The sequence below is a fragment of the Bombina bombina genome, chromosome 5 (assembly GCF_027579735.1).
Source record: "Bombina bombina isolate aBomBom1 chromosome 5, aBomBom1.pri, whole genome shotgun sequence".
NCBI classification, from domain to species: Eukaryota; Metazoa; Chordata; class Amphibia; order Anura; family Bombinatoridae; genus Bombina; species Bombina bombina.
In genome coordinates this window covers 136,380,120-136,400,074 of record NC_069503.1, presented here as the reverse complement: position 1 = coordinate 136,400,074, position 19,955 = coordinate 136,380,120, and the positions used below count along the sequence as shown (strand labels likewise).

Genomic DNA, 19,955 nt, shown 5'->3' with positions numbered 1-19,955 from the left:
GTAATAAACAGACTATACATGTATATCAAACACACTGTAATAAATAGACTATACATTTATATCAAACACAATGTAATAAACAGACTATAAATTTATATCAAACACACTGTAATAAACAGACTATACATTTATATCAAACACACTGTAATAAACTATACATTTATATCAAACACACTGTAATAAACTATACATTTATATCAAACACACTGTAATAAACAGACTATACATTTATATCAAACACACTGTAATAAACAGACTATACATTTATATCAAACACACTAAAATAAACAGACTATAAATTTATATCAAACACACTGTAATAAACAAACTATACATTTATATCAAACACACTGTAATAAACAGACTATACATTTATATCAAACACAATGTAATAAAAAGACTATACATTTATATCAAACACACACTGTAATAAACAGACTATACATTTATATCAAACACACTGTAATAAACAGACTATACATTTATATCAAACACACTGTAATAAACAAACTATACATTTATATCAAACACAATGTAATAAACAGACTATACATTTATATCAAAAACACTGTAATAAACAGACTATACATTTATATCAAAAACACTGTAATAAACAAACTATACATTTATATCAAACACACTGTAATAAACTATACATTTATATCAAACTATACATTTATATCAAACACAATGTAATAAACAGACTATACATTTATATCAAACACACTGTAATAAACAGACTATACATTTATATCAAACACAATGTAATAAACAGACTATACATGTATATCAAACACACTGTAATAAATAGACTATACATTTATATCAAACACACTGTAATAAACTATACATTTATATCAAACACACTGTAATAAACTATACATTTATATCAAACACAATGTAATAAACAGACTATACATTTATATCAAACAAACTGTAATAAACAGACTATACATTTATATCAAACACAATGTAATAAACAGACTATACATTTATATCAAACACACTGTAATAAACAGACTATACATTTATATCAAACACAATGTAATAAACAGACTATACATGTATATCAAACACACTGTAATAAATAGACTATACATTTATATCAAACACAATGTAATAAACAGACTATAAATTTATATCAAACACACTGTAATAAACAGACTATACATTTATATCAAACACACTGTAATAAACAGACTATACATTTATATCAAACACACTGTAATAAACAGACTATACATTTATATCAAACACAATGTAATAAACAGACTATACATGTATATCAAACACACTGTAATAAATAGACTATACATTTATATCAAACACACTGAAATAAACTATACATTTATATCAAACACACTGTAATAAACAGACTATAAATTTATATCAAACACACTGTAATAAACAGACTATACATTTATATCAAACACACTGTAATAAACAAACTATACATTTATATCAAACACACTGTAATAAACAGACTATACATTTATATCAAACACACTGTAATAAACAAACTATACATTTATATCAAACACACTGTAATAAACAGACTATACATTTATATCAAACACAATGTAATAGACAGACTATACATTTACATCAAACACACTATAATAAACAGACTATACATTTATATCAAACACACTGTAATAAACAGACTATACATTTATATCAAACACACTGTAATAAACTATACATTTATATCAAACACACTGTAATAAACAGACTATACATTTATATCAAACACACTGTAATAAACAGACTATACATTTATATCAAACACACTGAAATAAACTATACATTTATATCAAACACACTGTAATAAACAGACTATACATTTATATCAAACACAATGTAATAAACAGACTATACATTTATATCAAACACACTGTAATAAACAGACTATACATTTATATCAAACACAATGTAATAAACAGACTATACATTTATATCAAACACAATGTAATAAACAGACTATACATTTATATCAAACACACTGTAATAAACAGACTATACATTTATATCAAACACAATGTAATAGACAGACTATACATTTACATCAAACACACTATAATAAACAGACTATACATGTATATCAAACACACTGTAATAAATAGACTATACATTTATATCAAACACAATGTAATAAACAGACTATACATTTATATCAAACACACTGTAATAAATAAACTATACATTTATATCAAACACAATGTAATAAACAGACTATACATTTATATCAAACACACTGTAATAAACAGGCTATACATTTATATCAAACACAATGTAATAAACAGACTATACATTTATATCAAACACAATGTAATAAACTATACATTTATATTAAACACACTGTAATAAACAGACTATACATTTATATCAAACACACTGTAATAAACTATACATTTATATCAAACACACTGTAATAAACTATACATTTATATCAAACACACTGTAATAAACTATACATTTATATCAAACACAATGTAATAAACAGACTATACATTTATATCAAATACAATGTAATAAACAGACTATACATTTATATCAAACACACTGTAATAAACAGACTATACATTTATATCAAACACACTGTAATAAATAGACTATACATTTATATCAAACACAATGTAATAAACAGACTATACATTTATATCAAACACACTGTAATAAATAGACTATACATTTATATCAAACACAATGTAATAAACAAACTATACATTTATATCAAACACACTGTAATAAACTATACATTTATATCAAATACACTGTAATAAACAGACTATACATTTATATCAAACACACTGTAATAAACAAACTATACATTTATATCAAACACACTGTAATAAACTATACATTTATATCAAACACACTGTAATAAACAGACTATACATTTATATCAAACACACTGTAATAAACAGACTATACATTTATATCAAACACACTGTAATAAACTATACATTTATATCAAACACACTGTAACAAACTATACATTTATATCAAACACACTGTAATAAACTATACATTTATATCAAACACAATGTAATAAACAGACTATACATTTATATCAAACACACTGTAACAAAAAACTATACATTTATATCAAACACACTGTAATAAACAGACTATACATTTATATCAAACACACTGTAATAAACAAACTATACATTTATATCAAACACACTGTAATAAACAAACTATACATTTATATCAAACACAATGTAATAAACAAACTATACATTTATATCAAACACACTGTAATAAACTATACATTTATATCAAACACACTGTAATAAACTATACATTTATATCAAACACACTGTAATAAACTATACATTTATATCAAACACACTGTAATAAACTATACATTTATATCAAATACACTGTAATAAACAGACTATACATTTATATCAAACACACTGTAATAAACAGACTATACATTTATATCAAGCACACACTGTAATAAACTATACATTTATATCAAGCACACACTGTAATAAACTATACATTTATATCAAACACACTGTAATAAACAGACTATACATTTATATCAAACACACTGTAATAAACAGACTATACATTTATATCAAACACACTGTAATAAACAAACTATACATTTATATCAAACACAATGTAATAAACAGACTATACATTTATATCAAACACACTGTAATAAACAGACTATACATTTATATCAAATACACTGTAATAAACAGACTATACATTTATATCAAACACACTGTAATAAACAGACTATACATTTATATCAAACACACTGTAATAAACTATACATTTATATCAAACACAATGTAATAAACAGACTATACATTTATATCAAACACACTGTAACAAAAAAACTATACATTTATACCAAACACAATGTAATAAACAGACTATACATTTATACCAAACACACTGTAATAAACAGACTATACATTTATATCAAACACACTGTAATAAACAGACTATACATTTATACCAAACACAATGTAATAAACAGACTATACATTTATATCAAACACAATGTAATAAACAGACTATACATTTATATCAAACACAATGTAATAAACAGACTATACATTTATATCAAACACACTGTAATAAACTATACATTTATATCAAACACACTGTAATAAACAGACTATACATGTATATCAAACACAATGTAATAAACAGACTATACATTTATATCAAACACACTGTAATAAACAGACTATACATTTATATCAAACACACTGTAATAAACAGACTATACATTTATACCAAACACAATGTAATAAACAGACTATACATTTATACCAAACACAATGTAATAAACAGACTATACATTTATATCAAACACACTGTAATAAACTATACATTTATATCAAACTATACATTTATATCAAACACAATGTAATAAACAGACTATACATTTATACCAAACACAATGTGATAAACAGACTATACATTTATACCAAACACAATGTAATAAACAGACTATACATTTATATCAAACACACTGTAATAAACTATACATTTATATCAAACTATACATTTATATCAAACACAATGTAATAAACAGACTATACATTTATACCAAACACAATGTAATAAACAGACTATACATTTATACCAAACACAATGTAATAAACAGACTATACATTTATATCAAACACACTGTAATAAACAGACTATACATTTATATCAAACACAATGTAATAAACAGACTATATATTTATATCAAACACAATGTAATAAACAGACTATACATTTATACCAAATACACTGTAATAAACAGACTATACATTTATATCAAACACACACTGTAATAAACAGACTATACATTTATACCAAACACACTGTAATAAACAGACTATACATTTATACCAAACACACTGTAATAAACAGACTATACATTTATATCAAACACACTGTAATAAACAGACTATACATTTATATCAAACACACTGTAATAAACAGACTATACATTTATATCAAACACAATGTAATAAACAGACTATACATTTATACCAAATACAATGTAATAAACAGACTATACATTTATATCAAACACACATTGTAATAAACAGACTATACATTTATATCAAACACACTGTAATAAACAGACTATACATTTATATCAAACACACTGTAATAAACAGACTATACATTTATATCAAACACAATGTAATAAACAGACTATACATTTATATCAAACACAATGTAATAAACAGACTATACATTTATATCAAACACACTGTAATAAATAGACTATACATTTATATCAAACACACTGTAATAAACAGACTATACATTTATATCAAACACAATGTAATAAACAGACTATACATTTATATCAAACACACTGTAATAAATAAACTATACATTTATATCAAACACAATGTAATAAACAGACTATACATTTATATCAAACACAATGTAATAAACAGACTATACATTTATACCAAACACAATGTGATAAACAGACTATACATTTATACCAAACACAATGTAATAAACAGACTATACATTTATATCAAACACACTGTAATAAACTATACATTTATATCAAACTATACATTTATATCAAACACAATGTAATAAACAGACTATACATTTATACCAAACACAATGTAATAAACAGACTATACATTTATACCAAACACAATGTAATAAACAGACTATACATTTATATCAAACACACTGTAATAAACAGACTATACATTTATATCAAACACAATGTAATAAACAGACTATATATTTATATCAAACACAATGTAATAAACAGACTATACATTTATACCAAATACACTGTAATAAACAGACTATACATTTATATCAAACACACACTGTAATAAACAGACTATACATTTATACCAAACACACTGTAATAAACAGACTATACATTTATACCAAACACACTGTAATAAACAGACTATACATTTATATCAAACACACTGTAATAAACAGACTATACATTTATATCAAACACACTGTAATAAACAGACTATACATTTATATCAAACACAATGTAATAAACAGACTATACATTTATACCAAATACAATGTAATAAACAGACTATACATTTATATCAAACACACACTGTAATAAACAGACTATACATTTATATCAAACACACTGTAATAAACAGACTATACATTTATATCAAACACACTGTAATAAACAGACTATACATTTATATCAAACACAATGTAATAAACAGACTATACATTTATATCAAACACAATGTAATAAACAGACTATACATGTATATCAAACACACTGTAATAAATAGACTATACATTTATATCAAACACAATGTAATAAACAGACTATACATTTATATCAAACACACTGTAATAAATAAACTATACATTTATATCAAACACAATGTAATAAACAGACTATACATTTATATCAAACACACTGTAATAAACAGACTATACATTTATATCAAACACACTGTAATAAACAGACTATACATTTATATCAAACACACTGTAATAAACTATACATTTATATCAAACACACTGTAATAAACTATACATTTATATCAAACACACTGTAATAAACAGACTATACATTTATATCAAACACACTGTAATAAACAGACTATACATTTATATCAAACACACTGTAATAAACTATACATTTATATCAAACACACTGTAATAAACAGACTATACATTTATATCAAACACACTGTAATAAACAGGCTATACATTTATATCAAACACACTGTAATAAACAGACTATACATTTATATCAAACACACTGTAACAAACTATACATTTATATCAAACACACTGTAATAAACAGACTATACATTTATATCAAATACAATGTAATAAACAGACTATACATTTATATCAAACACACTGTAATAAACAGACTATACATTTATATCAAACACACTGTAACAAACTATACATTTATATCAAACACACTGTAATAAACAGACTATACATTTATATCAAACACACTGTAATAAACAGACTATACATTTATATCAAACACACTGTAATAAACAAACTATACATTTATATCAAACACACTGTAATAAACAAACTATACATTTATATCAAACACAATGTAATAAACAGACTATACATTTATATCAAACACACTGTAACAAACTATACATTTATATCAAACACACTGTAATAAACAGACTATACATTTATATCAAACACACTGTAATAAACAAACTATACATTTATATCAAACACAATGTAATAAACAGACTATACATTTATATCAAACACACTGTAATAAACAGACTATACATTTATATCAAACACACTGTAATAAACAGACTATACATTTATATCAAACACAATGTAATAAACAGACTATACATGTATATCAAACACACTGTAATAAATAGACTATACATTTATATCAAACACAATGTAATAAACAGACTATAAATTTATATCAAACACACTGTAATAAACAGACTATACATTTATATCAAACACACTGTAATAAACTATACATTTATATCAAACACACTGTAATAAACTATACATTTATATCAAACACACTGTAATAAACAGACTATACATTTATATCAAACACACTGTAATAAACAGACTATACATTTATATCAAACACACTGTAATAAACAAACTATACATTTATATCAAACACACTGTAATAAACAGACTATACATTTATATCAAACACAATGTAATAAAAAGACTATACATTTATATCAAACACACACTGTAATAAACAGACTATACATTTATATCAAACACACTGTAATAAACAGACTATACATTTATATCAAACACACTGTAATAAACAAACTATACATTTATATCAAACACAATGTAATAAACAGACTATACATTTATATCAAAAACACTGTAATAAACAGACTATACATTTATATCAAAAACACTGTAATAAACAAACTATACATTTATATCAAACACACTGTAATAAACTATACATTTATATCAAACTATACATTTATATCAAACACAATGTAATAAACAGACTATACATTTATATCAAACACACTGTAATAAACAGACTATACATTTATATCAAACACAATGTAATAAACAGACTATACATGTATATCAAACACACTGTAATAAATAGACTATACATTTATATCAAACACACTGTAATAAACTATACATTTATATCAAACACACTGTAATAAACTATACATTTATATCAAACACAATGTAATAAACAGACTATACATTTATATCAAACACACTGTAATAAACAGACTATACATTTATATCAAACACAATGTAATAAACAGACTATACATTTATATCAAACACACTGTAATAAACAGACTATACATTTATATCAAACACAATGTAATAAACAGACTATACATGTATATCAAACACACTGTAATAAATAGACTATACATTTATATCAAACACAATGTAATAAACAGACTATAAATTTATATCAAACACACTGTAATAAACAGACTATACATTTATATCAAACACACTGTAATAAACAGACTATACATTTATATCAAACACACTGTAATAAACAGACTATACATTTATATCAAACACAATGTAATAAACAGACTATACATGTATATCAAACACACTGTAATAAATAGACTATACATTTATATCAAACACACTGAAATAAACTATACATTTATATCAAACACACTGTAATAAACAGACTATAAATTTATATCAAACACACTGTAATAAACAGACTATACATTTATATCAAACACACTGTAATAAACAGACTATACATTTATATCAAACACACTGTAATAAACAGACTATACATTTATATCAAACACACTGTAATAAACAAACTATACATTTATATCAAACACACTGTAATAAACAGACTATACATTTATATCAAACACAATGTAATAGACAGACTATACATTTACATCAAACACACTATAATAAACAGACTATACATTTATATCAAACACACTGTAATAAACAGACTATACATTTATATCAAACACACTGTAATAAACTATACATTTATATCAAACACACTGTAATAAACAGACTATACATTTATATCAAACACACTGTAATAAACAGACTATACATTTATATCAAACACACTGAAATAAACTATACATTTATATCAAACACACTGTAATAAACAGACTATACATTTATATCAAACACAATGTAATAAACAGACTATACATTTATATCAAACACACTGTAATAAACAGACTATACATTTATATCAAACACAATGTAATAAACAGACTATACATTTATATCAAACACAATGTAATAAACAGACTATACATTTATATCAAACACACTGTAATAAACAGACTATACATTTATATCAAACACAATGTAATAGACAGACTATACATTTACATCAAACACACTATAATAAACAGACTATACATGTATATCAAACACACTGTAATAAATAGACTATACATTTATATCAAACACAATGTAATAAACAGACTATACATTTATATCAAACACACTGTAATAAATAAACTATACATTTATATCAAACACAATGTAATAAACAGACTATACATTTATATCAAACACACTGTAATAAACAGACTATACATTTATATCAAACACACTGTAATAAACAGACTATACATTTATATCAAACACACTGTAATAAACAGACTATACATTTATATCAAACACACTGTAATAAACAGGCTATACATTTATATCAAACACAATGTAATAAACAGACTATACATTTATATCAAACACAATGTAATAAACTATACATTTATATTAAACACACTGTAATAAACAGACTATACATTTATATCAAACACACTGTAATAAACTATACATTTATATCAAACACACTGTAATAAACTATACATTTATATCAAACACACTGTAATAAACTATACATTTATATCAAACACAATGTAATAAACAGACTATACATTTATATCAAATACAATGTAATAAACAGACTATACATTTATATCAAACACACTGTAATAAACAGACTATACATTTATATCAAACACACTGTAATAAATAGACTATACATTTATATCAAACACAATGTAATAAACAGACTATACATTTATATCAAACACACTGTAATAAATAGACTATACATTTATATCAAACACAATGTAATAAACAAACTATACATTTATATCAAACACACTGTAATAAACTATACATTTATATCAAACACACTGTAATAAACTATACATTTATATCAAATACACTGTAATAAACAGACTATACATTTATATCAAACACACTGTAATAAACAAACTATACATTTATATCAAACACACTGTAATAAACTATACATTTATATCAAACACACTGTAATAAACTATACATTTATATCAAACACACTGTAATAAACAGACTATACATTTATATCAAACACACTGTAATAAACTATACATTTATATCAAACACACTGTAATAAACTATACATTTATATCAAACACAATGTAATAAACAGACTATACATTTATATCAAACACACTGTAACAAAAACTATACATTTATATCAAACACTGTAATAAACAGACTATACATTTATATCAAACACACTGTAATAAACAAACTATACATTTATATCAAACACACTGTAATAAACAAACTATACATTTATATCAAACACAATGTAATAAACAAACTATACATTTATATCAAACACACTGTAATAAACTATACATTTATATCAAACACACTGTAATAAACTATACATTTATATCAAACACACTGTAATAAACTATACATTTATATCAAACACACTGTAATAAACTATACATTTATATCAAATACACTGTAATAAACAGACTATACATTTATATCAAACACACTGTAATAAACAGACTATACATTTATATCAAACACACACTGTAATAAACTATACATTTATATCAAACACACTGTAATAAACAGACTATACATTTATATCAAACACACTGTAATAAACAGACTATACATTTATATCAAACACACTGTAATAAACAAACTATACATTTATATCAAACACAATGTAATAAACAGACTATACATTTATATCAAACACACTGTAATAAACAGACTATACATTTATATCAAATACACTGTAATAAACAGACAATACATTTATATCAAACACACTGTAATAAACAGACTATACATTTATATCAAACACACTGTAATAAACTATACATTTATATCAAACACAATGTAATAAACAGACTATACATTTATATCAAACACACTGTAACAAAAAAACTATACATTTATACCAAACACAATGTAATAAACAGACTATACATTTATAGCAAACACACTGTAATAAACAGACTATACATTTATATCAAACACACTGTAATAAACAAACTATACATTTATATCAAACACACTGTAATAAACAGACTATACATTTATACCAAACACAATGTAATAAACAGACTATACATTTATATCAAACACAATGTAATAAACAGACTATACATTTATATCAAACACAATGTAATAAACAGACTATACATTTATATCAAACACACTGTAATAAACTATACATTTATATCAAACACACTGTAATAAACAGACTATACATGTATATCAAACACAATGTAATAAACAGACTATACATTTATATCAAACACACTGTAATAAACAGACTATACATTTATATCAAACACACTGTAATAAACAGACTATACATTTATATCAAACACACTGTAATAAACTATACATTTATACCAAACACAATGTAATAAACAGACTATACATTTATATCAAACACACTGTAATAAACTATACATTTATATCAAACTATACATTTATATCAAACACAATGTAATAAACAGACTATACATTTATACCAAACACAATGTGATAAACAGACTATACATTTATACCAAACACAATGTAATAAACAGACTATACATTTATATCAAACACACTGTAATAAACTATACATTTATATCAAACTATACATTTATATCAAACACAATGTAATAAACAGACTATACATTTATACCAAACACAATGTAATAAACAGACTATACATTTATACCAAACACAATGTAATAAACAGACTATACATTTATATCAAACACACTGTAATAAACAGACTATACATTTATATCAAACACAATGTAATAAACAGACTATATATTTATATCAAACACAATGTAATAAACAGACTATACATTTATACCAAATACACTGTAATAAACAGACTATACATTTATATCAAACACACACTGTAATAAACAGACTATACATTTATACCAAACACACTGTAATAAACAGACTATACATTTATACCAAACACACTGTAATAAACAGACTATACATTTATATCAAACACACTGTAATAAACAGACTATACATTTATATCAAACACACTGTAATAAACAGACTATACATTTATATCAAACACAATGTAATAAACAGACTATACATTTATACCAAATACAATGTAATAAACAGACTATACATTTATATCAAACACACTGTAATAAACAGACTATACATTTATATCAAACACACTGTAATAAACAGACTATACATTTATATCAAACACACTGTAATAAACTATACATTTATATCAAACACACTGTAATAAACTATACATTTATATCAAACACAATGTAATAAACAGACTATGGGGGGTAGTTATCAAGCCGTCAACCTCAAATACGCTGGAATTCCGCAGCGTATTTGTGGCGTATGTGGCGAATTAAGGTAGGAAAAATCTGATTGGCTGATTGAATCAGCCAATCAGATTCAAGTTCAATCCGATTGGCTGATCCAGTCAGCCAATCAGATTGAGCTCGCATTCTATTGGCTGATCGGAACAGCCAATAGAATGCGAGCTCAATCTGATTGGCTGACTGGATCAGCCAATCGGATTGAACTTGAATCTGATTGGCTGATTCAATCAGCCAATCAGATTTTTCCTACCTTAATTCCGATTGGCTGATAGAATCCTATCAGCCAATCGGAATTGAAGGGACGCCATCTTGGATGACGTCCCTTAAAGGAGCCTTCATTCGTCGGTAGTCTGTCGGGAAAGAAGGATGTTCCGTGTCGGCGGGATGAAGATTCAAGACCCGGCTTCGAAGATGACCTCGCCCGGATAGAAGACTTGTTCAGCGCCTCTTGGAAGATGACCTCGCCCGGATAGAAGACTTCTTCAGCGCCTCTTGGAAGATGACCTCGCCCGGATGGAAGATTTCTTCAGCGCCGCTTGGAGGATAACTTCTGCCGGTCCGGGTCACCTCTTCAGTTCCATCGGTGGCTCGGCTGAGTGAAGACAAGGTAGGTAGATCTTCAGGGGATTAGTGTTAGGTTATTTTAAGGGGGGTTTGGGTTAGATTAGGGGTATGTGGGTGGTGGGTTTTAATGTTGGGGGGGGGTTGTATTTTTCTTTTACAGGCAAAAGAGCTGAATTCTTTGGGGCATGCCCCCACAAAAGGCCCTTTTAAGGGCTGGTAAGGTAAAAGAGCTTTGAATTTTTTTAATGTAGAATAGGGTAGGGCATTTTTTTATTTTGGGGGGGTTTGTTATTTTATTAGGGGGCTTAGATTAGGTGTAAGTAGCTTAAAATTGTTGTAATATTTTTTTAAATGTTTGTAATTTATTTTTTTTATTTTTTGTAACTTAGCTTTTTTTATTTTTTGTACTTTAGTTAGTTTATGTAATTGTATTTAATTGTAGTTATTTGTAGTTAATTTATTTAATTAATGTAATGATAGTGTAGTGTTAGGTTTAATTGTAACTTAGGTTAGGATTTATTTTACAGGTAATTTTGTATTTCTTTTAGCTAGGTAGTTATTAAATAGTTAATAACTATTTAATAACTATTCTAACTAGCTAAAATAAATACCAAGTTACCTGTAAAATAAATATAAATCCTAAAATAGCTACAATGTAATTATTAATTATATTGTAGCTATCTTAGGGTTTATTTTACAGGTAAGTATTTAGTTTTAAATAGGAATAATTTATTAAAGTATAGTGTAGTGTTAGGTGTAATTGTAACTTAGGTTAGTTTTTATTTCACAGGTAAATTTCTCTTTATTTTAGCTAGGTAAGCTATTAAATAGTTAATAACTATTTAATAGCTATTGTACCTAGTTAAAATAAATTGAAAGGTACCTGTAAAATAAAAATAAATCCTAAGATAGCTAGAATATAATTATTATTTATATTGTAGCTATATTAGGGTTTATTTTAAAGGTAAGTATTTAGTTTTAAATAGGATTCATTTAGTTCATAATAGAAATATGATTTAGATTTATTTAATTAATATTTAAGTTAGGGGGTGTTAGGGTTAGTGTTAGACTTAGGTTTCGGGGTTAATAATTTTATTACAGTGGCGGCGGTGTAGTGGGGGGCAGGATAGGGGTTAATAAATTTATTATAGGTGGCGACGGTGTAGGGGGGGCAGATTAGGGGTTAATAAATTTATTATAGGTGGCGACGGTGTAGAAGGGGGCAGGATAGGGGTTAATAAATTTATTATAGGTGGCGACGGTGTAGGGGGGGCAGGATAGGGGTTAATAAATTTATTATAGGTGGCGACGGTGTAGGGGGGGCAGGATAGGGGTTAATAAATTTAATATAGGTTGCGGCGGGTTCAGGGAGCGGCGGTTTAGGGGTTAAACTATTTATTTGCGGCGAGGTGCGGGATCAGCAGGATAGGGGTTAATAACTTTATTATAGAGGGCGACGGTATGGGGGGGGCAGGATAGGGGTTACTAGGTATAATGTAGGTGGCAGCGGTGTCCGGGAGCGGCGGTTTAGGGGTTTATACATTTATAAGACTTGCGGCAGGGTCTAGGAGCGGCGGTTTAGGGGTTAATACATTTATAAGACTTGCGGCAGGGTCTAGGAGCGGCGGTTTAGGGGTTAATACATTTATAAGACTTGCGGCAGGGTCTAGGAGCGGCGGTTTAGGGGTTAGTAACTTTATTTAGTTGCGGGGGGCTCCGGGGGCGCCGGTATAGGGGGTAGAACAGTGTAGTTTAGTGTAAGTGCTTAGTGACAGGCTAGCAAGAAAGCTGTCAAACAGCCGAAGAGCAGCGAGATCGGATGAGTGATAACTCTCACAGTCCGCTGCTCATCGCCCCGCGGCTTTTTGACAGCTTTACTTGATAACTTAGACGATTTTTTTCAGGTCCGCGGCAGCGAAGGTAGGCGAGCTTAGGCGGGCGTATTGGGCCGGCGAAGGCAGGAAAGTTGACACGATGATAACTACCCCCCAATACATTTATATCAAACACACTGTAATAAACAGACTATACATTTATATCAAACACACTGTAATAAACAGACTATACATTTATATCAAACACACTGTAATAAACAAACTATACATTTATACACACTGTAATTAAACAAACTATGATTCACATGTGGATACTAAGGGCATGATACTACATCAGTGAATGTCTTCTTTGGAGACCATTAACACCCTCACTGCCATACAACATTCTTTGTGGTCTAATGTCATCGCCCTACACAGTTTGCGCCCATATGTCACTTACTTCTCTTTCACTTCTTTGGCGTGTCTGTCATTCACCACGCCAACTGGCTTAGAAAGGTCACGAAACACTTTTGGATTGTCCAAGTCTAGTGTCTCTGAGAAGTAATCACACAGGACCCAGGGGAACTTTATTGTTTAAAAGAAAAAAATGATAATATCATGTGAGATTTAGACAAGGATAACCTAATACAATATGTATACAGTGCAGAATGGTCTATACGCATCTTAATTCATATTAAAGGGAATGGTCTATACGCATCTTAATTCATATTAAAGGGAATGGTCTATACGCATCTTAATTCATATTAAAGGGAATGGTCTATACGCATCTTAATTCATATTAAAGGGAATGGTCTATACGCATCTTAATTCATATTAAAGGGAATGGTCTATACGCATCTTAATTCATATTAAAGGGAATGGTCTATACGCATCTTAATTCATATTAAAGGGAATGGTCTATACACATCTTAATTCATATTAAAAGTAATGGTCTATATGCATCTTAATTCATATTAAAAGGAATGGTCTATATGCATCTTAATTCATATTAAAGGGAATGGTCTATATGCCTCCTAATTCATATTAAAGGGAGTGGTCTATACGCCTCCTAAGTCATATTAAAGGGAGTGGTCTATATGCCTCCTAATTCATATTAAAGGGAGTGGTCTATACACCTCCTAAATCCTATTTAAGGGAATGGTCTATACAAATCCTAATTCATATTTAAGGGAATGGTCTATAGGCATCTTAATTCATATTAAAGGGAATTTTCTATACGCATCCTAATTCATATTAATGGGAGTGGTCTATACGCATCCTAATTCATATTAAAGGGAGTGGTCTATACGCCTCAATTCGTATTAAAGGGAATGCTCTATATGTATCTTAAATCATATTAAAAGGGAGTGGTCTATACACCTCCTAATTCATATCAAAGGGAGTAGTCTATACACATCCTAAATCTAATTTATATTAAAGGGAATTGTTTATAAGCATCCTAATTTATATGCATGCATCCTAAATTATATTAAAGGGAATGGTTTATACGCATCCTAATTCATATCAAAGGGAATGGTCTATATGCATCCTAATTCATATTAAAAGGGAATGGTCTATAAGAATCCTAATTTATATTAAAGATAGTGGTCTATACACATCATAATTCATATTAAAGGGAGTGGTCTATACGCATCCTAATTCATATTAAAGGCCATGGTCTATACACATCATAATTCATATTAAAGGGAGAGGTCTTTACACATCCTAATTCATATTAAAGGGAATGGTCTATAAGAATCCTAATTTATGTTAAAGGGAATGGTCTATACACATCATAATTCATATTAAAGGGAGTGGTCTATACACATCCTAATTTATATTAAAGGGAATGGTCTATACACATCTTAATTCATATTAAAAGGAATGGTCTATACGCATCTTAATTCATATTAAAGGGAATGGTCTATACGCATTTTAATTCATACTAAAGGGAATGGTCTATACGCATCTTAATTCCTATTAAAGGGAATGGTCTATATGCATCTTAATTCATATTAAAGGGAATGGTCTATACGCATTTTAATTCATATTAAAGGGAATGGTCTATACGCATCTTAATTCATATTAAAGGGAATGGTCTATACGCATCTTAATTCATATTAAAGGGAATGGTCTATACGCATCTTAATTCATATTAAAGGGAATGGTCTATACGCATTTTAATTCATATTAAAGGGAATGGTATATACGCATCTTAATTCATATTAAAAGGAATGGTATATACGCATCTTAATTCATATTAAAGTAAATGGTCTATACGCATCCTAATTCATATTAAAGGGAGTAGTCTATACACCTCCTAATTCATGTTAAAGGGAGTGGTCTATACGCCTCCTAATTCATATTAAAGGGAGTGATCTATATGCCTCCTAATTCATAATAAAGGGAGTGGTCTATACGTATCGTAATTCATATTAAAGGGAGTGGTCAATATGCCTCCTAATTCATATTAAAGGGAGTGGTCTATACACCTCCTAATTCATATTAAAGGGAGTGGTCTATACACCTCCTAAATCATATTTAAGGGAATGGTCTAAACAAATCCTAATTCACATTAAAGGGAATGGTCTATGCGCATCTTAATTCATATTAAAGGGAATGGTCTATACGCATCCTAATTCATATTAAAGGGAGTCATCTATACGCCTCCTAATTCATGTTTAAGGGAGTGGTCTATACGCCTCCTAATTCATATTAAAGGGAGTGATATATACGCCTCCTAATTCATAATAAAGGGAGTGGTCTATACGCACCCTAATTCATATTAAAGGGAGTGGTCTATATGCCTCCTAATTCATATCAAAGGGAGTGGTCTATATGCCTCCTAATTCATATTAAAGGGAGTGGTCTATATGCCTCCTAATTCATATTAAAGGGAGTGGTCTATACACCTCCTAAATCATATTTAAGGGAATGGTCTATACAAATCCTAATTCATATTAAAGGGAATGGTCTATATGCATCCTAATTCATATTAAAGGGAGTGGTCTATACGCATCCTAATTCATATTAAAGGGAGTGGTCTATATGCCTCAATTCGTATTAAAGGGAATGGTCTATATGCATCTTAAAGCATATTAAAAGGGAGTGGTCTATACGCCTCCTAATTCATATCAAAGGGAGTAGTGTATACACATCCTAAATCTAATTTATATTAAAGGGAATGGTTTATAAGCATCCTAATTTATATTAAAGGGAGTGGTTTATATGCATGCATCCTAAATTATATTAAAGGGAATGGTTTATACGCATCCTAATTCATATCAAAGGGAGTGGTCTATATGCATTCTAATTCATATTAAAGGGAATGGTCTATAAGAATCCTAATTTATATTAAAGATAGTGGTCTATACGCATCCTAATTCATATTAAAGGGAATGGTTTATACGCATCCTAATTCATATTAAAGGCCATGGTCTATACACATCATAATTCATATTAAAGGCCATGGTCTATACACATCATAATTCATATTAAAGGGAGAGGTCTATACACATCCTAATTCATATTAAAGGGAATGGTCTATAAGAATCCTAATTTATATTAAAGGGAATGGTCTAGACACATCATAATTCATATTAAAGGGAGTGGTCTATACACATCCTAATTTATATTAAAGGGAATGGTCTATACGCAATAAATAATTCATATTAAAGGGAATGGTCTATATGCATTCTAATTCATATTAAAGGGAATGGTCTATATGCATCCTTACTCATATCAAAGGGGAATGGGCTATATGCATTCTAATTCATATTAAAGGGAGTGTTCTATACGCCTCCTAATTCATATTAAAGGGAATGGTCTATACACATCCTAATTCATATTAAAGGGAGTGGTCTATACGCATCCTAATTCATATTAAAGAGAATGGTCTATATGCATCCTTATTCATATTAAAGGGAAGGGTCTATATGCCTCCTAATTCATATTAAAGGGAGTAGTCTATACGCATCCTAATTTATATTAAAGGGAATGATCTATGCGCATCCTAACTCATATTAAAGGTAATGGTCTCTACACATTATTATTATTATCGGTTATTTGTAGAGCGCCAACAGATTCCGCATCTTAATTATATTAAAGGGAATGGTCTATATCAATCCTAATTAACATTAAAGGTAATGGTCTATATGCATCTTAATTTAGATTTAAGGGAATACTCTATATGCATTTAAATTCATATTAAAGGGAATGGTCTATACGCATCTTAATTCATATTAAAGGGAGTGATCTATATGCCTCCTAATTCATAATAAAGGGAATTGGTCTGTATGCATCTTAATTTATATTAAAGGGATTGGTCTGTATGCATCTTAATTCATATTAAAGGGATTGGTCTGTATGCATCCTAATTCATATTAAAGGGAATGGTCTATACACATCTTAATTCATATTAAAGGGAATGGTCTATATGCATCCTCATACATGACATGACTAAGGACTAGAGGTCCAAAACGTTGTCTTTTTTCACCTTGGTGTCCCAATAAACCTGTGATTATGAAGTATTGGTGAGTGCTGCTGTTTTACTTGGGGGATTGGTGTGGAGCCCCTATCAGATTTGTACCACCGTGAACATTCATTGTGCTTTACCTCCTTTTGGATACTTTGCATCCTCATGCATACCCATGCAGTAAATAGTAGTTCAGGGAACCTTTTATGTTAAATTTTTGAGCCCAAGCTGTGTATTGTTTTAATTTACAATTTAAATGGACACTCCAGGAAAAAACTAAATGCTCAAATTGTTTTCTTTTTAAACATAATTAATTTTCTTACATTGCACTGAACCCCTGCAAAGGGATTAAGAACATGGTCAAAGCTGTACTCCTGGAAAAGTCTGGTGCATCTCTAGATGTGGACTGTAATAAAAGCATACACATGTATGCTTGCCACGGATAGG

At 28.0% G+C, this 19,955-nt stretch overlaps 1 protein-coding gene across 3 annotated transcripts in view; it reads right to left on the bottom strand.

Moving 5' to 3' along the window:
• NBEAL2 (neurobeachin like 2) overlaps positions 1-19,955 on the bottom strand; it is a 496,796-nt gene that overhangs the window by 75,836 nt on the left and 401,005 nt on the right. For all 3 annotated transcript variants that reach the window (XM_053713715.1, XM_053713717.1, XM_053713716.1), the window contains one exon: positions 15,495-15,619. In XM_053713715.1, the coding sequence (XP_053569690.1) occupies positions 15,495-15,619 (125 nt within the window). The remainder of the gene's footprint in view (positions 1-15,494; positions 15,620-19,955) is intronic.